This window comes from Helianthus annuus, chromosome 15 (assembly GCF_002127325.2).
Source record: "Helianthus annuus cultivar XRQ/B chromosome 15, HanXRQr2.0-SUNRISE, whole genome shotgun sequence".
In the NCBI taxonomy this organism is placed as follows: Eukaryota; Viridiplantae; Streptophyta; class Magnoliopsida; order Asterales; family Asteraceae; genus Helianthus; species Helianthus annuus.
This window is the reverse complement of record NC_035447.2, coordinates 56,388,560-56,413,330: the sequence shown is the minus strand read 5'-3', so window position 1 is coordinate 56,413,330 and position 24,771 is coordinate 56,388,560. Positions and strand designations below refer to the sequence as shown.

The 24,771-nt window shown below is 34.3% G+C and overlaps 1 protein-coding gene and 1 long non-coding RNA gene across 4 annotated transcripts; one reads left to right on the top strand and one right to left on the bottom strand.

The window, feature by feature from the left end:
• Positions 1-450: 450 nt before the first annotated feature.
• On the top strand, positions 451-1,829 carry LOC110868628. Its single transcript, XR_002552622.2, has 3 exons — positions 451-722; positions 1,230-1,376; positions 1,554-1,829. It is a non-coding gene; the product is annotated as an uncharacterized LOC110868628 (long non-coding RNA).
• An 11,043-nt stretch (positions 1,830-12,872) lies between these two features.
• On the bottom strand, positions 12,873-15,824 carry LOC110868625 (vacuolar protein sorting-associated protein 32 homolog 2). Of its 3 annotated transcripts, none has more exons than XM_035984594.1 (8): positions 15,687-15,824; positions 15,406-15,542; positions 14,664-14,790; positions 14,327-14,412; positions 14,137-14,228; positions 13,725-13,839; positions 13,344-13,541; positions 12,873-13,028 (listed from the first exon to the last, which is right to left on the bottom strand). In XM_035984594.1, exons 2-7 carry the CDS (start codon positions 15,475-15,477, stop codon positions 13,350-13,352), a joined length of 684 nt encoding a protein of 227 aa, XP_035840487.1. In that variant the 5' UTR covers positions 15,478-15,542; positions 15,687-15,824; the 3' UTR covers positions 12,873-13,028; positions 13,344-13,349. The 3 variants fall into 3 exon arrangements, with proteins under 3 accessions (XP_035840487.1, XP_021973527.1, XP_035840488.1); XM_022117835.2 differs by having other exon boundaries at positions 14,691-14,790; positions 15,687-15,823; XM_035984595.1 differs by having other exon boundaries at positions 15,406-15,569; positions 15,687-15,799.
• Positions 15,825-24,771: the final 8,947 nt, after the last annotated feature.

Below are 24,771 nucleotides of genomic sequence, written 5' to 3'. Positions count from 1 at the left end.
TTTTTTTTAAAAAAATAAACAAGTTTCAAAAACTTCGTTGACTAACATGTGTTAGACAAAAAATGCTGAAAGTTGCTGAAATTTGTTTTTTTTTTTTAAAAAAAAAAAAAAACCCTTCGGCGCTTTTTTGATTTTTTTGGCCCAAAACTCTTAAAAACATGAATATTACATGTGTTATTTTTTTCAAAAAAAAAAATCGGGAGCTTTGAGTTTCCCGGGTTTCCTAAATATTTAGGGTTTTCTATATAGCCCAACCCTATATATATATATATATAGGGAGCCGCTAAAATGAAAACCACCCCCAGTTGTAAGAACCATGAGAACCACTCTCAACCAATCAGATTATAACAACCAAAAGGGTGTTTTAGTCCTTTACCACAAATGTCAAATCTATTTCTCTCTCTTCATTTAAATCATCAGACTTTTTATATATATTTTATCTCTCATCTCTCTTCTTTCTTGTCACAATTCTCTCTCAAGCTTATCTTCCCTCTATCATCTCTTTCTTTCTTCTTGTTCAAAACAAAAACAAAAATCAGAACTTTGACAAAGAAGCTCTAGATCGATCTTGGTTGCATGTTTTACAATGAAGTGCTAAATCGATTAACCACCTCATGAAGAGTGTTCTGTTTGAAGATCCGGATCCGCTAATGCTTTTGATGCAATAAAGACCCGGATTCGAATCATTCGATGAAGACCCATATTCAATGAAGAGAAAGATTGTAGGTTCATCTTTTTTTTTTCTACTTTGTTCATCTATTTCTTTTTTCTGGTTAAAAATATTAAAATTCTTCAAACCCCTTTTCAATGTTCATCAACCAAATCCAATTCATATTCTGGTGGAAAACACATAAATTGAAAGTGATTTGGAACAAGTAGGTTGTAGATATCTAGAAAACTCATATAACATTTTACATCTTAAATTCATATTTTTTTTGGGTGAAGTCAGATGCCACTAAACCTCATTTCTAAAAATCATTTTGCTGCTGAATGAAATTTATAAGTGGGGAATGTGAGCTCCTTCTTTTAAAAATCATTTATTGTAGAACATTACATGTATCCGATGTTATTTTTCTCATATTTTTTCATTTTTTTCTTTCCGATGAATGACGGTTGTGTGTATGAGAGAGGTGGGTTGGGGGCGTCGGTGGGTTCAAGTGAAGGGTGGTTGGTGTGTGTGAGTGGTGTCTATGGAGATGTCTATGATGAATATGTGGTCTATGTTGCAGGTGGTGGTGTATTGGCGGTGTGGGGGTCAAAAGGTTCGATTTGTTTTTCTTGGGGGGGGGGGGGGTTCTTCCGGTGGTGGTGGGTTTGACGGCGACTGTGGTGGTGGGTTTTGACGGCAGTGGAGCCTGGCGATGGTTTCCTTCCTGGTAAGCCTGAGTTTTTATCCTCTTTCTTTCTCAGATCCATTTATTTTTCTTTCCTTCTTCGGGATTGTCACGTGATGTTTCAGAAGGTGTTCAGTTCGGTTCAGTTCAGGTTAGTCGGGTTTCAAGTATTATATCGGTTAAGTGTCGATTCAAGTCCGGTTGTTTTTGTTATTTCAGTTGGTTCGGGTTTCACGGCACGGGTTAGCTCGATCAAACAGACAACTCGGTCAACTGTCGGGTGCACTCGGTCAAAGCTGGTCAGCCGTTTCAGTCACGGTTCAGTCTTGCTTCGGGTTCGGGTCAGCGGGTTAACTTGTATTTATAATTTGTTGCTTCGGGTTCGGGTTAGCGGGTTAACTTGTATTTATTAATTGTAAACGTAGAATCATATGTTTATGTTGTTTCGTTTATTGTGTATTGAATTTTGAAAATTATAACGACAACTTGTATTGTCGGGATCGTCCAAAAATAGAGGAAACTCTGCCCGTTTTTTGTAAAAATCCGTTTAATGTTTAACGTAAAACGTAAAAATGTAAAAAGTTTAACACAAAACGTAAAACGTAAATAGCTGACATAAAACGTAAAACATAAAACTTAAAAAGTTTAACGTAAAACCGTAAACTTTTTAATGTAAACCGTAAACTTTTTAACGTAAAACGTAAAACATAAACCGTAAACTTTTTAACGTAAAACGTAAAAACGGTAAACGTAAAACGTTAAAAGGTTTACGTAACACGTAAAAAGTTTAACGTAAGCCGTAAAACGTAAAAAGTTTTACGTAAAAAGTTTTACGTAAAACGTAAAACGTAAAAAGTAAAAAGTGAAAAAATTGGCGCGTTAAAAAACGGGACATAAAAACGGAACGCTAAAAAACAGTGCGTAAAACCGGGAATAAAAAACCGCACGTAAAAACCCGGGCGCAAAAATGGCGTGAAAAAACGGGGCGTAAAAAAACGGCGCGTAAAATGGGTCGTATAAACGGCGCATAAAAACGGGACATAAAAACGGGACGTAAAAACGGGACGTAAAAAATGAGGCGTAAAAACGGCTTCTAAAATCGTGAAGTAAAAAACGGCGCGACAAAAAACGGTGCGCAAAATCGGCCATAAAAAACGGCATTTAAAAACCCGGTCGCAAAAACGGCTTGAAAAATGTTTTGTAGAAAAAAAAGGTATACCGTAAACTTTTTTAACGTAAAATGTAAACTTTTTAACGTAAAACCGTTAAACGTAAAATGTAAAAAGTTTTATGTAAAACGTTAAAAGGTTTACGCAACAGTAAAAAGTTTTACGTAAAAAGTTTTACGTAAATCGTAAAACGTAAAACGTAAAAAGTGTTACGTAAAACGTAAAAACGTAAAAAGGGTTACGTAAAACGTAAAAAGTAAAACATAAAACGTAAACAAATAAAACATAAAAAACCGGCGCGTAAAACGTAAAAACGTTAAAAATGTTGAGGTAAAAAACCGGCACGTAAATCGTAAAAAACGTTAACGTAAAAAACCGGCGCGTGAAACGTAACAAAACCGGCGCGTTAAAACGTAAACTTTTTTTATCGTAAAACGTAAACTTTTTGACGTAAAACGTAAAAAAACGGCGCGTTAAAACGTAAAAATTTTAACGTGGAACGTAAAAAAACGGCGCGTTAAAACGTAAAAAAACGGCGATTTTCTGTTGCGTTCGTTTTGCGTAAAAACGTTTTTGTAAAAAAAAATATAAACCGTAAACTTGTTAACGTAAACCGTAAACTTTTTATCGTAAAACGTAAAAACGTGAAGCGTAAAAAGTGTTACGTAAATTTTTTCGTAAGTTTTACGTAAAATGTAAAAAGTTTTTCGTAAGTTTTACGTAAAGTTTTTCGTAAGTTTTTCGTAAATTTTTTTCGTAAGTTTTACGTAAACTTTGTCGTAAGTTTTTCGTAAAACGTAAAAAGTTTAACGTAAAACATGAAAATTTTAACGTAAAACGTAAAAACTTTTACGTAAAACGTAAAAAGTTTAAATTTTTAATGTAAAATGTAAAAAGTTTTACGTAAAACGTAAAAAGTTTTACGTAAAACGTAAAACGTAAAAAGTTTTTCGTAAAACGTAAAAAGTTTTACGTAAAACGTAAAAAGTTTACGTAAAACGTAAAAAGTTTAACGTAAAACGTAAAAACTTTTACGTAAAACGTAAAAAGTTTAAATTTTTAACGCAAAACGTAAAAGGTGTACAAAAAGGGGCGCGTTAAAAAAAGTGAAAAAAACGGCGCGTTTAAAACGGCGTGTAAAAAACGACGCATTAAAAAACTTGGAGAAACGGCGCGTTTTAAAAAAACGACGCTTGAAAAAACGGCGCGTAAAAACGCGTAAAAAAACGGCGCGTTAAAAAACTTCGGAAAAACGGCGCGTTAAAACGGCGTGTAAAAAGTGTGTAAAAAATTTGGCGCGTTAAAAAACGTGTAAAAAACCGCGAGTTAAAAAACCGCCGACTGAGAAAAACGACGACTTAAAAAACGGCGCGTTAAAACGGCGCGTAAAAAACGGCGTTAAAAACAGCGCGTTAAAAAAACGCCGATTGAGAAAAACGACGCCTTTAAAAAACGGCGCGTAAAAACGGCGTGTGAAAAACGGCGCGTGAAAAACGGCACGTGAAAAATGGCGCGTAAAAAACGGCGTTAAAAAACGGCGCGTTAAAAAACGGCGCTAAAAAACGGCGCGTTAAAAAAACAGTGCGTTAAAAACGGCGCGTTAAAAACGCCGATTGAGAACGGCGCGTTAAAAAACGGCGTGTTAAAAAATCGGTGCGTTAAAAACTGCGCGTTAAAAACGCCGATTGAGAACGGCGCGTTAAAAAATGGCGCGTTAAAAAAACGGCGCGTTAAAAACGCCGATTGAGAACGGCGCGTTAGAAACGGCGTGTTAAAAAAACGACGATCGAGAAAAACGACGCCTAAAAAAACAGCGCGTAAAAAACGGCGCGTTAGAAACGGCGTGTTAAAAAAACGCCGATTGATAAAAACGACGCCTTAAAAAAACGGCGCGTAAAAACGGCGCGTAAAAAACGGCATTAAAAACGGCGCGTTAAAAAACGGTGTTAAAAAACAGCGTTAAAACGGCGCGTTACGCTTGAAAAACGGCGCGTTAAAAAACGGCGTGTCAAAAAAACGTAAAAAGTTTAACTTAAAACTTAAATTGTAAAAAGTATAAAAATCTTTTAAAAAAAATCTGAATTTAAAAATGTTTTTAATAAAGAAATTATGTTTAAAAAATAAAAGTAATAAAAAGTAATTAATGAATAGGAAAAAAAATGTAATTTAAAATTGATATATATAAAAAGACAAAATAGAGTTATTTTACTTAAATACCCTTTTGTATTATAATATTAAAGACATAATAAGACAAAAAACTTTTAATATTAATATTAACTACTTTTAATCACATCCATCCATCTAGTTGATCTAAGGGCCATAATAAGACAAAAAACTTTTAATATTAATATTAACTAGAGGTGGTTTTCATTTTAGCGATCCCCTATATATATATATATATATATATATATATATAAACGGGATCGGGAGAAACGCTCAAAAGTGTGAGAACGGTGAGAACGCTTCCTGACCCAACACGTGTCACCCGGCTTAGAGAAGGGCGGAGGGGCTTTTTTGTCCTTTCATCTTCTGCTTTTCCATATATTGTTTTAATTTTTGGTTTTTAAGATTTTTGGCGTTAACCAAATTCAATAATTTATGGTGTTTTAATGGTTTCATTGTATCAACATTTTGGCGTTTATAGCGTTTATTCACATCGTATGCCACTGGAACCCAGGGGGCAGGAAATCTATTTGAATGACGTTTTTCGAGGGGTTTTAAACAAGATGGCCCATTGTTCTATTATTTTTTATAAACATTTTGGCGTTTGGGTTATCTTGGCGTTTTACAATTGTTGGATTATATTTCAGCCATAGTAAAAAAGAAAAATACAAGCGAAGAAAATAAATTAAAAATCCTAATCGGATCTCTCTTCACAATATTCACTGTCATCAGTCTCTCTATTCTTTAATAGTACAATAATTGACACCTAAATATGGCGTTTTATGTAAAACTTAACAAACCCATCGATTTGATTATTTTCCCTGCTCGTCTGTTGAAGTGGCTTTTTTTGTGGATGTTTTGGGACATAGATCTATGACGTGTGGGTGGGTTTTTCGATTTTTCTTCATGTTGATCTTCATCTTTATCATCATCCCACTCTTTAGTGTCATTGATCTCTTCTCCTCATCCAAGCTTTCTCCAAGAACAAAAAATACAAAATGCCATATGACTGGCATTAGTATCTTTTTCTTGAATTTTTGTCCATCTCATGCAGCAAAATCTTACTGAGTTACTCGCATCCCCTAACAATTCATTCAGTGAAACTTGACGAATAACAATACTGAATATCCAAGAAAGCATATTAGCCATCTTTGATTTTTTTTGGCGTTTTACAGTGAGTGGTATTTAGTAGTATTGGCGTTTGTTTTTTTTTTTTTTTGGTTTGATCAAATAGAAGTTGCTGAGATGTATCATTTTATAGGATCTCTTTTTGGCGCATAAGTTAGGCAATGCATTATTATAATAAAGTATTCGTCTTTTCAGTTACTGTTTGTAATTATTGTTTTTGACAAGCTTTATCTCTGAAGTCTGTAACACGTCCCATCTTTCAAGTTTGGCGTTTTATATTCTAGTATAATAAATTTCCCCTATCTTCAGTTTTTCCGATTTGAAATTACTGTTTCTAGTTACATTTTCAAGTTTGTTTTTATTTTTTACTTTTTTTGGTTTTTTATAATATTTTTGAAACTAATTTTATTATAGTTTGGGAGTTTTTGGGGGGCGTTTAACATGATGATATCGTTTAAACAAGCATTTTGGCTGTTTTGGCGTTTTTATTATATATGGCGTTTTTATTTATACAACAATCAACTGAAAAGGAAAATAAAAAAAAGAATTCATAAAAAAAGTTTTTTTATAATACTTGTCCAAAATAATTTTATGATGGTTTGATAAACGCCAAAGGTGTAAGACATTTTCCTTTTTGGCGTTTTTATTAGATATGGCGTTGTTTATTAAATAACAATCAACTGAAAAAGAAAATTAAACAAAATAAATATTGATCTTCAAATCTTCACTGTCACCAGTCTCTTTCTTCTTTTGAAGTATCTTCACTGGCTGTTTCGACTTTCGTATGAAATCAACCTCTTTTTCTATAATTTTTGTTCATCTCATGCAACAAAATGTTATTGAGTTTACACCCTTTCAGCCAAAATGTTATCTTTTTTGGTGTTTTACCGAGAAAAAGAACGCCACAAAATAAACCATCTTAAAACTGTAAATTTGATCATGCTAAAATCAATAAAGTGTTGCTGTATGGTGTTGGATAACATTGTTAATCCTCAGTTAAGAAAGATAACTGACAATGTTGTCCACACCATACAGCTACACTTTATTGACAGCAATATATTTGATGTTTGGGTTTTCTAGCGTTTATCAGTCGAATGGTATATATTAAATATGCCGTTTGGGGTTTTTGTTTGTGTTTTTTAGTTGAAGGTCTGAGTTGTTGTATATATAGGATTTTTTTGGCGGTTTTTTTAGGCGGGATTTTACTATAATTAAGTTTGGCGTTTTATATTTAATGGTGTTTTTAGCAGAATGCTGTGTGATTTTTGTTTTGGCGTTTTATTTTCATGAGATGACGTTTTGTTTGGAGTAGTCAAAAGACGCTTTTATCCTTAATGAAGCGCGTCCATGTAATAAAATTGATGTTATTTACGAAAATGCCACCGCGCCAATCTAGTGCATAGATTGTTTTGATCGGATGATCGATAAGCGTTCTCACCATTCTCACACTTTCTACCGTTTTCTCTAAATCCCGACCCTATATATATATATATATATATATATATATATATATATATATATATATATATATATATATATATATATATATATATATATATATATATATATATATGTAGTGAATTTCAAGTTTTGTCCTTTATCTTTATACCCAATTTCAGGCGTTCTCCTTGATCTTTAAAATTGACGAGTTTTATACTTTATGTATCAGATTGTTGCACGGTTTGTCCTTTAGCCTTAACTCAGTTAATTTTTTCTGTTACATCAGATAACACAAGGGTAGTTTAGTCTTTTAACTAATTTATTTAAAAAACTAACAAACAAAAATTAGAAAACTAATAAAACATAAAACAAATGAATATATAAAAAAACAAACCCTTTCTCTCTCTACTCCTCCATCTCGCTGCCCTCTCTCTCTCTACCTCTCTCCACCACCACTCTTAATATCACCGCCACACCGCCATTGTCACCATCAACAACCACTGCTCTCAATATCAGAGAAGCCCAAAAATAAAAGCCCTCATTGTTGACCAACATTAGATAAAACCCAGTACCCAAAAAAAAATCTTCACAAAAACAAAAACAACAGATAGATAAAGCGCTGGAACAAGGGGTAGACGCGGTGAGGAGCCTCATCGTTTTTTTCCAGATATAGATAAAACCTAGTAGACGCGGTAAGTAGCTTCATCGTTTTTTTTCAGATATAGATAAAACCCAGTACCGAATAAAAGCCCTCATTTTTAAGCCAATTTGCTTTGGTATCAATTTTTTCAGCAAACAATCCGGCAACCACCGTGCAAAATCACACCCTGCTTTGTTGTTATTGCCGCCACCGTTGCAGGCTTTTCCGGCGAGAAACCATCATAATTAGTGCACCGATTTGAGGTGAGGTAGCCACCATTCTACTCGTTTTCATTTTCCAATCAAAAGCCCTAAGGTTTTATCCATAAAATGTGATCATGGAACTCGAATTTGACGTGAAATTGAAAGGGGCGAATTAGGGTTCAAACCCAAAACTCACCATCTGAAGGTCTGGTGGTGAACAGGTGGTGCGGTGGTGCTGTGTGGGTGGTGCGGTGGTGCTTGAAGGCGGATCTCCAGCTGTGGGGGTGCTTGAAGGCGGATCTCCGGCTGTGGGGGCGGGGTAGTGTAGAGAGAGAGAGAGGCAGAGAGAGGATGAATGGTGGAAGGAGGTTGTGGTGGTGGTGCTTGAAGGCGGTTACGGTGGTGGTGGTGGTGGTGGAAGAGGAGATGGTAGTTGTGATGGTAGAGAGGAAGAAATGAGCTGATGATGATATCTTATATATATATATATATATATATATATATATATATATATATATATATATATAGGTAAAGGGTACTGTACAAATTCCCTTATCGTACATTACGTACGCTACAATCTCAGCCGTCCGATCATCTTCCCGCAATGAAAATCGCATGCTGTTTTTTTTTTGTAATAATTTCGCATGTGATAAATTTGATGAAATAGCAGGTTTTTTTTGTAACAATTTCGCATGTGTTAATTCAATTTCGCATGTGATAATTTTAATGAAATAGAAGGTTGTTTTTTGTAATAATTTCGCATGTGGTAATTCAATTTCGCATGTGATAATTTCGATGAAATAGCAGGTTGTTTTTTTTTGTAACAATTTCGCATGTGGTAATTCAATTTCGCATGTGATAATTTTGATGAAATAGCATGTTGGTTTTTGTAACAATTTCGCATGTGGTAATTTTGAAGAAATCGCATGTTAAAAAACCAACATGCGAAATTGTTACAAAAAAACAACATGCGATTTTCAATGCGGGAAGATGATCTGACGGCTGAGATTGTAGCGTACGTAATGTACGATAAGCGCATTTGTCCGTTAACCAGCCCCTATATATATATATATATATATATATATATCTTTTAAAAGGTTTTTTAAAATAATAGGGTAAAAAGACAAAACTACCCTCATGTGCATTGCACATGTTCTGATTTAACAGAAAAAACCAACTGGGTTAGGGCCAAAGGATAAACCGTGCAACAATCTGAAACATAAAGTACAAAATTCGTTAATTTTAAACATAAAGGACATCGCCTGAAATTTGATATAAAGATAAAGGACAATTCTTGAAATTCACTATATATATATATATATAGGGTAGGGCTAGATAGAAAACCCTATATATATAAAAAACCCGAGAAAACCCAAGCTCCCGACATTTTTTTTTTTTGAAAAAAATAACACATGTAATATACATGTTTTTAAGACTTTTGGGCCAAAAAAATCAAAAAAGCGCCGAAGGGATATTTTAAAAAAAAAAACAAGTTTCAGCAATTTTCAGCGAAATTATGGATTTTTTGCTTAACACGTGTTAGGAGCTGAAATTTGTTTATTTTTTTTAAAAAAATCCCTTTGGCGCTTTTTTGTTTTTTTTGGCCCAAAACACTCTAAAACATGTATATTACATGTGTAATTTTTTTCAAAAAAAAAAAATGTCGGGAGGTTGGGTAAAAATGGCTTCCCATTTGGGTTTCCAGAGTTTTCTAAGAATTTTAGGGTTTTTTATCTAGCATTATCCTATATATATATATATATATATATATATATATATATATATAGGGAGAAGATCATGCGAGAACCACCTCTTATTGTGAGAACCGCGAGAACCAATGTGAACACATCAAAAATGCATAAAAATAGCTAAAAATCACACAAAAATTTTTTTTTTTGAATTTTTTATAAAAAAATCGCTACTTTTCGAAGCCAAAAAAAAAATTTAAAAAAAAAAACATTTTTTTTGTCTTCTAAAAGTAGCGATTTTAACATGAAAAATATTAAAAAATTCAAAAAAAAAAATTTAGATTTTTTTTTTTGATTTTTTTAGATTTTTAGGTTTTTTGGGGGTTTAGTTTTTAGCATTTTAGCTTGGGGGGGGGGGGTTAGGTTTTTGGGGGGTAGGGGAGGGGGTTTAGGTTTTTTTTTTTTTTTTTTTTTGGGGGGGGGGGGGGTTAGGTTTTTTTTAGCATTTAGCTTGGTCGGGGGTTAGGTTTTTTTTTTTTTTTGCGGGGGGGGGGGGGGGGGGGGGGGGGGTTAGGTTTTTTTAGCTATTTTAGGTTGTGTTCACATTGGTTCTCAAGGTTCTCACAATCAGGGGCGGATGTAGCTTATACCAGGGGGCAATGCCCGCTACGGCTTGGCGCGGAAAAAATTGGAAAAATTAGAGTAAATTTCGGAAAAATTTGACGTTTTTTCGATTTCGTTACGGCTTATTTATAAAACGTTACGGCTACGATCCGTTTCTAGATCCGCCACTGCTCACAATAAGGGTGGTTCTCGCATGAGCCCCTCCCTATATGTGTATATATATATATATATATATATATATATATATATATATATATATATATATATATATATATATATATATATATAGGGGAGGGTTTAAATGAGAACGCTAAATATTTGTGAGAACCGTGAGAACAAATGAAAAAACCGCGAGAACTTGGTCAAAACCGAATCAAATTCAAATTTTTTTTCTACACTTATCATTATTATTCGAGTACAATATTAGAAATTTAATTTACACGTTTAAATTAACGTGAATTCGTAAATAAAGAAAATTTACACATGTGTAAGTTTGCCATTTACACATGTGTAAATCTGCTATATTTACACATGTGTAAAAAATCTAAAAATAGTGATTTTGAAAGGAGAAATGAATTATTTGATGTTGTAAATTCTTTTTTTGATGTTGTATCTTAATTACAATGAGGTTTGTATTAAAAAAATTGGTTTTGATTGGTTTTTTCATTCGTTCTCACGGTTCTCGCAATATTTAGCGTTCTCAAGATAACCCTCCCCTATATATATATATATATAACTTTTATACCTCCATTTCATGCATTTATACTTCCACCTCATCTATTTATACCTCAATATTCATTTATTTTTAAGCAAAAGTTTTAGCCCAAATTTGATTTTGATTGTTAATCGAAATTAAACAAACTGGACCAAAAACCATCAATCTAACTTAACAAACCAAACTGATTGGTTAGTAAAATAGACAAATTGACGACTTCGGTTTCAACTTTGATTGAGGATATTAACCAAACCGACCGAACCATGCATACCATGCCAGTGTTTATGTTTCCTACCGCGTTACGCAGACACCCTTTTAGTCATTATATAGTATATATTTTGGCTCGTTACAATTTAACGAGAACGTGAAAAAGAATCCGACTTCCATATTGTTTTTGTAATTTTGTTTAATATGTTACCTAGATTTTCATTTACTTAAGAGATGTTAAGCTAATTTAAACATATCTATTTGTTGGGCTCAAGTAAGCTAATTTAAACATATCTTTTGGTTGGGCTCAACGTCTTATCAGGCCTAAGAAAAATGGCCGACTGGGCCTAACCCAATACTGGATAATGGATATTCTTATCAAGGCTAGCCCACTGCTTTAAACAAGGTCTGGACTACCCTCTCTTGGACTAGGGATGGGTACCGGTCTCGTACCGAATGTTTTCGGTATCGGTACCCACTTTTTAGCATTTTCGGTATTGGTACCAGTTTGGTACGGTACCGGTAAAATACAGAATTTTATTTTCAAATACCTTGTGAGAGGTGAATTTCTGACACAACACGAACCTAACACAAAATTTGATGGCGTGAGTTTGTTTTACATGGGTTCGAGTCCGTTTCAAGTCGACTTACATGCACGTTTAGCTAACGGGCCGTGTTCGTGTTAACATGACGGTTTCATCGGTTGCTCATTTCACCAATTTATTTACTTTTTTGTTTTTTTAAGGCAAATTGGAAAATAATAATCCCATCTTTCTGAAATTGGCCGATAATAATCCCAAGTCAGTTATTAGCCAATAATAATCCGACCTCGTCCAATTTTTTTTTTTTTTTTGTAAAATAGTCTGTCGTTAAAGTAAGCTTAACGGAGTTAAGTGTTTTTCCGAATTACAAACCGATGTTTTAGGGCTTTTGATCAGAACGAAGATACGAGTCGATTGATGTAAAATTTACCTCGAAATTGTGTTCGAAATGGCTTGAATTTTGTTAATTGGAAGTTAAACACCCGAATTGAAGCACCGTTTTCGTGGGTTGGGGCAGTATTTCAAGTAAGTTTTACATCAATCGACTGGTATCCTCGTTCTGATCAAAAACCCTAAAACATCGGTTTGTAATTCGGAAAAACACTTAACTCCGTTAAGTTATTTTAACGGCGGACTATTTTACAAAAAAATTAGACGAAATCGGATTATTATTGGCTAATAACTGACTTGGGATTATTATCGGCCAATTTCAAAAAGATGAAATTATTATTTTCCAATTTGCCTTTTTTAATGTGTCTTGTGTGATAGCTTAAACCATTTGGGATCAAAATATAAAACTTCGAAAATAAAGTTATCATTAGTTAAGTTTAAAATCACTTTTTCGTTCACCCTATAGGAGTACAGATGTATTAAATATTGGTATTTACAACATAAACACACAATTATCTACTTTTTACACTATATGTTATGTCTATATTGTTTGATGTGTGGTTATGCATCTATTCTGCGTGTATGTGTCTGTTTTAGGTGAAACTTACATAAGTAATATATAGCCGAAATTAATCTCAAGAAACAGTATATTAGTCCCTTATGATCTTCAATGTATAATACAACAAAGCCAGCTTGTTATTTGGTCTACAATCACAACTGTACAAGATATAATTTAACACACAGTTCATCCATTTTTTGAAGTGTATGAGTACATCTCCAGTGACCTGCAAATAGAGTTCGGATTACAACTGAATCAATAAATCACAAAAACCTACAAGTGTCCATCTCAACTTGTTTATTCATGCATGAGTCAAGTCTAATTTAAATGATACAGCCTGCCAAATTGATTAATTCAAAGACTAAAAATAATATTGTAATAGTTTTGTTCTTGTGACCATAGTTGACGTAACATTTTGAAAATTTGGTATTAGAAAAAGCGTTTGGTGGTCAACCCGACCCGTGCCAAAAAAGATCTATTTCAACCTCAATCTGTTATCCGACATACAGTAAGGAAAGGGCAAATCCACAAGGCAACTAACCTTTTCTTAAAGTGCCATTTCTGCTTGCAATGCAGCAAGTTCATCTTCCTCCGCTTTGTTTTGGCGAGGAGCTGGACGTGTTGGTTGCTTGCCAGCTGGCACATGCACCGGAGCAGCAGGGGCGGTTGTGGCAGGCTGGAGAAGCTGTTCCTCCAACTCAGCTCCTTCTAGTTCCTCAAGTTCAGCTTCCAGTTCATCCTGTTTACAAAAAAATCTCAGTATCATTTCCGTAGTTTCGTTTAAAAAAAGCTCAGTAATTGACAGCTTTAAATATGTAAGATATTGTAGATATATTGACCAAAATATATTTTAGAATTAAATAAAAAGTAAACAAATAATTTTATTTTACCCTTGAAGATTAATAGAAAGTGGGAATGGTACCTCATCAAAATCAGCAGCTGCACCCAGTGGTGTTGCCAATGCCTCCTGAATTTGCTTCATATTTTCAGTTTGTTCGTTTATCTCATCCATAGTCTTGTCAACATCATCGATATTTCTGCATCATGATAGTTTTCAAATCAAATAATTTTGTCCCATTCGAGACGAAACGAAATTGTGCAAATGATTAAATGAAGCTAAGTTGTACGGCTAATGAAATAACAACACATGTTCTTGAGAAATATTTCAACATTGGCTTTTATAAAGTTTTTGGAGCATCATTAAAAATAAAATATTACCCAACTAACTCGGCCCATTTTTAGGTGAACGAGTTGAAATTACCACCTCAGCCAAATGGTATAACTTTCTTAACTTCATCGTATAATAGTTAAAGATTAATAGGAACAAAACTCACGTTGCCTTTTGCATGGCCTTCATTGCTGCGGCACCGGTTCTCAAAGCATCAACAGTCTCTGTGGTAGCTTTTGCACCTTCTAGCATAATCATCTAATATTCAAGTGCAAGCAGTTCATTAAAATTCCAATTTCCGTACACCCGTAATCCTTATAAAAAATGCATATTTACTTAACATCACTAAATGTCACCTGGTCATGAATACGCAACTGGAAGTTCCCAAGCTGTTCAACTTGTTGCTCATACAGCTTCTTCCTCTTTAAACATTGTATTGCCGCTGTTTAACATCGGAATATCAAAAGATCAACATTTCCTTACAATACTGAAAAAATCAGGTGCATAAACTAGCTTTTTAAGTGCATATGACACGAGTACGATCTGTAAAAGAATAAGATATTATTTTAAAACAGTCTTTATCAACGGGAAAATGAACGAATGTACACCAACAGTTGCATGCATCATTTTATCTTTAAAAACTTTATGCCGGCTGTATTCGTGAAGTTGAAAACGAATAAAGTAGTTTATTACTTTGTGTATAAAGCAGCGAGTACGAACCCCTTTTATTATGTGCTTTTGTATACTCTTTGGCCTTCTCCACCTCTGCAGATGCCTTCTTCAAAAGTACTTTCTCTTTCTTCTCCAGCATTTCAAGTGTCTGTAAAAGAACAAGATAAGGCGTGTGTCTAAAGATATAACATATGTTAACATCGCTATCTTCAAGAAAGAAGGATGATTATAGAGCTGAACGTATAAAAAGATAAAAACTTTTCTTCCTGACCATAACAATAAGTCAAGGGAAACGTGAACTTTAATGCCCAAAACAATACGTCGTGTAACATGATAATATTGTCCCCTCACGATAAAAGATATCGAACAATCACAATACTTTACACCTATCAACGCAAGTTGCGTTTTACCTGAAGTTAGCAGGATATCGATGGAGCCTCGTGAGTTTTCAGGAAATTTAGGCATCCCTTATGAATCGATATCCAAACTCGTGTTTGTTATACTTGTTGTACTATACTCATTTACCATCTAGCAAAATTAAAATCTTAGGATCTAATGGTGACTACAGGCACCCTAATTCAACACTTAATAACAAAGTTATCAACTTAATTTAAAAATTAAACAAAAAAACAAAATGAATTAAAGAATATTGATCAATAATAGCTCATAATATTCCTTAATATAAATTCCACTAAAACAGGTACCAAATTGCTACAATCTACAAACTGATCAATAATTAGATCATGAAAAAAACAAATTTTACCTCATTTAATTTGTCTAATGTTGTCACCGCATTAGCTTCTTGCTTAGGTTTTCCAAAAACGCGCGAAAGCATGATTGCTTCTATAGAAATTTCGTTTAATTGAATCAACGAATCAACAGAGTAACGATCTTCAACACCTGTATGTGCAATCGATGAATTTAGATCTACAAATACAGAACTGAAATTTAATTAAAAAACGCCTAAATTGAATCATGAAGTTTGCATATATATATGTAATTTCAGTGGCTGGAATCAAAATTCGATTATCGGAAAAAGTTTACCTCAAAATTATTGAAGAATTAAAGTTGGATTGAAGTGATATGATCAGAGGAAAAAGGGAAAAACGATTGAGTTCGATGGATTTGATATGGGTTTAAAGTTGAATGTTAATGGGTGTGTAACAATAAATAAAATTAAATTAAAAGCAGGATGTTGAGCGAACCCGACCCGAAATAAGGAGGAAAATTACGGTGAGTAATCCAAATAACCGATCCAAAATAGATGGACCCGCACCCGCAACCGCAACCAACTCTTATCCAAAAAAAATATACTCCCTCCATCCTATTAAAAGTATCATATTTTTAATTTTCAAAGTCTTTATTTATAAACTTTGACTTTAATTATATATTTTTTGTGTTATATAGAACTTGATGAAAAATTAACCCAATAAAAACACTTCTAAAACACACTTAAATCATATAACTTTCATCAAGTATTATCTAACACAAACAAAATTATTTAAGATCAAAGTTTATAAATAAAGACTTTGAAAATTCAAAATATGATACTTTTAATGGGACGAAGGTAGTACTTTCTAAAGAAAATCACAATAAAAAAATGCAACTTCAAGTGGTATGATATGTACTGTGGTAGACTCAGGAATTTTTTTTTGGGGGTGCGAAATATTTTCAAAGATTTTAGGCCCCTAGCTGTATAAAAATATCGGTTCATAACGGGCCGGGTCGGATCATGTAAGACAAAAGAACATCAAACTAAAATTTATAAATTATAAAAAACACATCAAACATCATTACAAATTACAAACGTATTTAAAATTGTGCCCTACATGTTTTTTTTTTTTTGAAATATATCCAAAATATCATATAAAAATACTAAACACGCCATAAGTCCATTAGATTCTTACTCATTGTTCCTAAGACATAAAATTTGCTCCATAAGTTCATAAAACAACACTAAACACTTAAACAAAATAAATAATCATGTTCAACCATAGCCCATAACTTTCAATTATATTTTTAAACATTCAAGCCCTAATATTAAATGTTGATTACTTGTAGCTAATCATTTAAACAAACAAAACTATAAATAAAACAACAAAATCATTTAACTATAAGTCTAGAACAACAAAAAAATAAAAAAATATATAAAAAGATTAAACCCTTACACATCTATATTTTCTCCTAATCATCACATAAAACAAAATAAAGTTTTTCCGGTGAAAAAAGCCACCAGGTCGTGAGCAGTGGCGTCAAGTCGCTGGGAGTTTTTTTGGGAGCGGGATTTGGAAATGGAATGGGTGGATGGGTTTGGGTTATTTTATTTAGTTCAAATTTCTTTAGGTTGGGTTTAAGCTTGTGTTAATAAAAATTGATTGCAGATTGAGCTTTGATTAGATTAAATAATTAAGTGAATAAGTGGTTAATAATATTTTTTTGGAAAATTGGTTTTTAATAAACCAACCTTTGTCCCGTTGGTAAATAATAATCCTACCTACGTAATTGGTATACAATAATCCTACCTATCAACATGTTGGTTCTTAATGAACTTCCGTTAATTATTTTTAACTGAAGTTAGTTTTTAAGTTTTATTTATTACACAAACAACCTTGTAGTTATAATTAACTAGTTTTAACTATTTTGTAAAACAAAAAAACGTCAAAGGCCATGTAACGAAGTTTGTTTTTTGTTTTATAAAATAGTTAAAACTAGTAAATTACAACTACAGGGACTGTTTGTGTAATAAATAAAACTTAAAAACTAACTTCAGTTAAAAAAATTAACGAAAGTTCATTGAGTACCAACATGTTGATAGGTAGGATTATTATATACCAATTACGTAGGTAAGATTATTATTTACCAACGGGGCAAAGGTTGGTTTATTAAAAACCAATTTTCCTAATTTTTTTAAGTGGGGTGTTGAAATTTTTCAAGGGGTGCGGGTGAAAAATTCCAAGGGGCGCGGTCGGGATTTACGGCGAAAAATAACACTAAAAAATATTTTTTCATGGGGTGCGCCTGCCCACCCTTGGCTTAGGGTGGGTACGCCCCTGGATATGTAAGTTACTTTTGTTGGATACTTAGGTAGTGTTTGGTATTCAAGATTAAGTGACGAGAAAAATGCCCGGATAGTCCCTGTGGTTTCTCCTTTTATCACCTATAGTCCCCAACTTTCTAAAATTACCTGAATAGTCCCCAAGTTTTCAATTTTTGTTCCCCGATAGTCCCTGGTTTAACTTCAGTTTGTTTTCTCTGTTAAGAGGGTGTGAAATGTCAAAAATACCATTTCCTTAAAAAGCCAAACCACAGGGACTATCCGGGCATCTTCTTTATTTTTATTTATAAAACCCCACCACCACACTTCATTTTCAACCTCCACCCACCATCACCCTCCTCCACCCTCCACCATCACTAAGGTGATTAAGCAGCAACAGCCACGGCACCGGTCGAACCGGTCAAACGGGAGTAACCGGACCAGTCCCGGTGGTGGTGAGGAAGTAACAGTTTGCTCTGCGAATGCTTCGTTTCGCGGGAAATCGAGCTTGTTACGGACGAAAACGAAGTCGAGGTTGATAGATCCGCCGGAGGCGGATCAAAGATCGGGTCGGTTATCGAAATCGGGGTTGTTAAACAAATGGGGTAGCGAAATCGATGAAGATGAACCGTTTTTGGATGAGGATTTACCAGATGAGTATAAGCAGTTAAGGTATAGCAAATGGACTTTACTTCAATTGTTTAGTTTTATATTGATTCTTGCTGCTTTGACCTGCACACTTACAATTCTGTTTTGTAGGTAAGATGCCATGGCCATCATTCAATCACCACCCTCTCATTAATTGCACTCACTATCAAAAATCCCCCAATCACAGCTCCTCCAGCAATCAAACCAAGCGAGAACTCTTCCGAACCGGACGGCGGTGATTTCCCCCACGACAACCGATTAAACGGTTCAGAACTAGCTATAGCACCGGTTAGTATCAAATCACGATCATCCGATCCAAAATCAAGCTTGAACACTTCGAGATTTGCAGAAGAACTAAACGACAAGTCCACAGCTCCGGCTATGGTTCCGGCGGCGAAGAACGGTGCATCGGGAGCAAATGCGACCAATGCGGATCGATCTACTTGCTTTATGCACGCTGATGTGCTCATTTTGAGTCGATTAAGTGGTGAATTTTGAGATCTAATTGAGGATTGTGTGGTTCTAGGGTTTGGATGTGGTTTAATTGGGGGTATTTTGTGGTTTGGAGACTTGAATCTGTTGTGATTAACGTCTTGTTGTTGTTGATTCAGGTCTTCGTGGTCAGCGAGCGTTTATAAGTTGCAGTGCTAATTTGAGTGTGGTGGTGGGGTTTTATACATAAAAATGAAGAAGATGCCCGGATAGTCCCTGTGCTAATTTTTGACATTTCACACTCTCTTAACAGAGAAAACAAACTGAAGTTAGACCCAGGGACTATCCGGGAACAAAAATTGAAAACTTGGGGACTATTCAGGTAATTTTAGAAAGTTGGAGACTATAGGTGAAAAAAGGCGAAACCACAGGGACTATCCGGGCATTTTTCTCTTAAGTGACTGAATGAAATAGACTATTACAAAAGAATGAAAAAAAAATTGTTTGGTTTGTCAAGGTAATGAAATCATCGATTACACAAGACATTCAAATTTTTTTAAAAACCTTAAGTTAATTACATCCATCACCCTTGTTTCTTTTTCGTAGTGAGTCAGTTGTTATGTAAGGTTGTATAAACAACATATAACCTTTGTTCCATAGTTGTGAAAATAATGTTATAATTTCGTTGAGAAAACCAGAACTTCTTTATTAGAGGGTTATTATAAGACTTTTTTTATCTACTGACCAGAAATTGAGGGTCTAAATAATATTTTTTCTAGAAAATCTTGGATTTTATATATAAAAGTTCAGCAAATTTCCGCACCATGTTGAGTTGAGAAAACCGTGAAAACCTTATGTTAGAAACCCTTTTTATAGAAATTATAGGTAGTAATATACATGTTTCTGAGCGTTTTAAGCTAAAAAAAAGCGTTGGGTGGATATTTAAAAAAATAATAAATAATTATGAAATTAATTTACATAACAAACGGTAAAGAAATATAAAAAATTAATTTTCATTCCTTTATCTATTCATTTACCTAGTCGATTCCGTTCTATTGTCTATTTCATTACCTCATACCAAACAGTTAAGAAATAGAGTTATTATATAATGGAATATTATATAAAAGAAAAAGTATATTCTTCATTTTATAAGACCATGCGTAATGGTTAAACATTATAATGCCCCCTCCATGGGGCGTTTTGCGCCATGTGGCAGCCCAGTCAGCAAGGGGCATTATACCATAAAATGGTGTAGTGGGGCATTATTCAAATAATGCCCATGCAATCATTTCCCAATTATTTTTTTTTAATTTAAAACATAAAAAATACAATACTAAAAAATTAAAAACAGAACTTAAAAATAAAGAAAATAAAAATACAGAAAATAAAAAACAGAAAGTAAAATACAGAAAATTAAAAAAATACAATACTAAAAAATTACTTTAGGGCCTAATGTTTCAAAACAGAAAATAATAAAGTTTAAAAGTATAGGGGCCTAAGTGTCAATATCAAAGTTTAAAAAAAAAACCTTTCTTCTTCTTCTTCATGCCCTTCTTCTTCCCTTCTGCAAACCCAGAAAATCCGGCCAAAAATCCGGCCAAAAATCCGGCCAAAAAATCCGGCCACAACCCCATCTCTCTCTCTAAACCCACATGTCCTCAATTGATTGGGCATTCAAACCATTGTTCAGCGTTTTAATAAACACGCCGGAGCCATTTTTTTTTCAAAAAAAACGCCCGGAAACGCCCCATGTAATGGGGGTTCCGGCGTTATCCGGCGTTTTTTTGCAATTTTTTTTAAAAAAAACGCCCCGTTACGGGGGGTCTAAACGTAGCTACAACATCTTCAACGGATGCCTGTGAGGCGCATTTGTGTTTACGTGGAGAGTCATTTACCAGAAAGTGTATTAGATTTCCTTTTGTTTTGTTGTCACTACAAAGTATAAGAATGGAAATAAATCAATAAAATGAAAATTTCATGTTATTAAACAAGAAAATCAAATTACTTCATACTTCATAAACCTTGAAGATCTTATTAACATCCAAAGACAACCCAAGTGAAATCAATTTTTTAACCGATCATTTGTTTCGTTGTTCGATGTCACTTATTTTGTCCGACATATAATAAGCTTAAAAGTCTATATTCTTGTTGATGTATATGCAGTAGATATAGCAATATACAAGAATAAAAAAGTAAACCAATAATGTAAGAGGAGAAACATGAGTGAGAAATAAGTTTAACAACTCTTGAACTACTATCATACGCAGGGGCGCAGCTTCCTTGGGCGGGAGCTCCCCCTCCCCCCGGAATTGAGAAAAATCGACCCCTAAGCTTCGCTAATGATCATACGCATAATAAGATATAGTTTAGCCAAGCCCACTGGTTTGATCGTCTTCAAAGTGATTGGAAGACGTGTGAGAAAAGTGTAGAAACAATGTCACATAAAATGGCTTCAAAGAGAAGACTTCAGTTCTGTTAACTAAATAGGTTATTATAAAATGGTTTAACCGAAGCCAAACCATAAATTTTGGTTTTAAATAAACTACTTAACCAAATCATTAACAACGTTGTAACTGAACTGAGCCGAGCCCGAAGGGCTCGTATTAATTTTTTAAGCTCGAGGTCAATCTTGGTTCGAACATGGTTTTTTAATATCAGCTCAGCTTGTAACATATTATATAGGCTCGGCTTAGCTTATTTGACCAATTCAACAAATTAGGAAAACCCTAGCAATAACCTCTAATCAGATCGACAAATCAAAAAACGTAAAATAGTTTACATTATAAAGATGTCAGGTACAAATGGAAAGCAAATAGTTGACTCATTATAGCTCGACTCTTTTCGTGTTTTTACTGATTAGATTACGAGTAGCTCATGGACATAAATAACATCGTTGACCAGTTCAGTTCACTGTATTTGTGTTTGATACATTGCCTATTCACTTGTCAAATCGGCCCATAGGTCTTTGGTACAATAATGTTGGTGAATTGTAGGGGTGTTCGTGATCCGGATTTATATGATTTTATGTCAAACCATGAGCCTGACCGTTAGTAATTGTTTTTTATTATCGAAACCAAAACCGAACCATTGAAATTAAAAACCATACGCATAATAAGATCGACAAATCAAAAAACGTAAAATAGTTTACATTATAAAGATGTCAGGTACAAATGGAAAGCAAATAGTCGACTCATTATAGCTCGACTCTTTTCGTGTTTTTACTGATTAGATTACGAGTAGCTCATGGATATAAATAACATCGTTACTGACCAGATCAATTCACTGTATTTGTGTTTGATACATTGCCTATTCACTAGTCAAATCAGCCCATAGGTCTTTGGTACAATAGTGTTGGTGAATTGTAGGGGTGTTCGTGATCCGGATTTATATGATTTTATGTCAAACCATGAGCCAGACCGTTAGTAATTGTTTTTTAATTATCGAAACCAAAACCGAACCATTGAAATTAAAAACCAGACTACTACTAACGGTTTAGTTCTCGTTTAAGTTCACTGTTTAGGCAATATGTAACGCTCCGCATTTTCTGTACTTTCCATATTTAAAAAATTGTATTCACATTTTTATTTTTAGAAACTTGTATTCTTACTTCATTTCAATCCTTGTAATCTCGAGACTTTGATCATAATGGAAATTGTATTTTTATATCAACCTTGTTTAATCGTACATGCATAATATGTAATCAGTCGTGAAATACACGTTTTAATTTAAAACCGAGAAATACATCGAAGTTATATTTTCTCGGAATCACATTCATACATGTATTATATTTATAATATACATGCATACACCTTTATAACATAAAATAACTAACAATACAAGCGCAATGACTAAAAATGAAAATTTTCATCTCCCCAACCACTTTCTTTAATGTCCTAAACTCCAACCAACTCATTTAATACCCCAAACCCACCTTCTAAGGCTGGACGGTATGGGGTTAGTCCCCGGTTCGTCCAGGTCCGGCGCCGGGCCAAACACCACGCCGCCCCCTCCCGGCTTCGTCCTCCCCGTCCTTTACAATACGTTTGCGACGGTCCACAAGAGGACAAAAACTATCCCCCCTCTCTCGCACACCTATACATACAATATATACATATACTTTTTAGGTCCATCCCCCTATTTCCATACCTCCATCCTTTTTGCTCCATCCTCATGCCCATCCTACGTAGCGCTTACGTGGCGAACCATCCTCCAAGGGAGGACCATCACCATACCGTGTAGCCTAACCTCCAACCAACTCATTTAATACCTCTCCTAACTCCCAACCACCTTCATTTAAACCCCAACCACTTAACCCTCTTATAAATATCAACTCTAACACCTTCCAAACACTTGCACCACCTCCAAATTACTTCCAAACTCTCTCAAATCTCCACGATTTTCAACTTTGGGCAAAAAGTTCAAGAACCAAAATTGGTAACTTCGGTGTTCCAACAACTAAAGACTCGTTAAACTCACTAAGGGGAAATTTCTTTGCAAACCGTGAGTATACTTGACCCTTTTTTCGCTTTAACACACTTTTGGGTGTAACATGTTAACTTATCAAAATACACAATTCACACAAACATACTTTATTCACTCAATCCGGCATACATGCTATTTGTTATGCTTAGGTTCTATGCTAGAATACATACATGTTATTTGTCATTAACTTAGCTAGCCCATCTTAACATATTTAGCGCTATAAGAGTAGCACGCCGCCCGTCGTGGTATTGTTAAGTTATTATATTTTACGGTCTCGTTCACTTCAGTGACGAGGGATGCACATTACTCTCGTAGACACTCGGGTTTGGCCTATAGTTATGCATGCTAGCTACAAGTTGTATATGAATTGCCATGTTGGATTTGAGACAAACTTTTAGTATATTATGCTAGTACTCAAAACTTCTATACTCGCTAATGCTTTTGTATTGAACTATACTTTAAAACCTGTTGCAGGATTACGATGATGATGATGCACGGAACTTAGTAGGATGCCTAGAAACGCATTTTAAACTTTAAATACTTGTTGTAATGTAATTCATTTTGTTTCAACTTGTTGTATTCGATTTCAAACAATGTAATTGATTCTTTTAGCAATGAAATGAAATTTATTATTAAATACTTGTCACAATTTAGTGTTATGAGTAATGAGCAATCTATTTCGTCTCACTTCGATGTTTCCGCCATCGGTTGGGGTGTCACAGATTGGTATCAGAGCCATAACTATAGGGAATTAGTCTCTTGTGTTTGAGATTCTTGATCTTTCTGTCTTCAATCTGAATGGGTTTTTCTACAAACTTAAGTTTCTCATTTACCTCTATGTCCTGAAGAGGTATTACCAAAGATTCGTCTGCTAAGCATTTCTTGAGATTACATACATGAAATACATCATGTAATCTTGCCATTTCCTCTGGCAGTTGTAGCTGATAAGCTACCGGTCTTATTCTTCTAATAATCTTAAAAGATCTAACATACCCGGAGCTTAGCTTTTCCCTTTTAACGAATCTGACTACTCCTTTCCATGGAGAAACTTTTAACAATACCTTGTCTCCAACTTGAAATTCTAATGGTTTTCGTCGGTTATCTGCATAACTCTTTTGACATCTCATGCTGCTTTTAGTCTTTCCTTGACTTGAATAATCTTGTCCGTTGTTTCTTGTACTATCTCTGGTCCAGATAGTTGCTTTTCTCCAATCTCTGCTCAACAGACTAGAGTGCGGCACTTTCGTCCATAAAGTGCTTCAAACGGTGCAACATTAATGCTGGTATGATAGTTGTTATTGTAGTAAAATTCTATTAATGGTAAATGATCGTCCCAATTTCCTCCAAAATCAATTACACAGGCTCTAAGCATATCTTCCATTGTCTGAATTGTCCTTTCGTTTTGTCCGTCCGTTTGTGGATGATAAGCTGAGCTTAGATTTAACCTGGTTCCCATTGCTTAGATTGTTTCACGGTTTCAATCAAATTGTAAGCAACCCTAGTGAATTCCCCATGGGTAAAATTATTCTATAA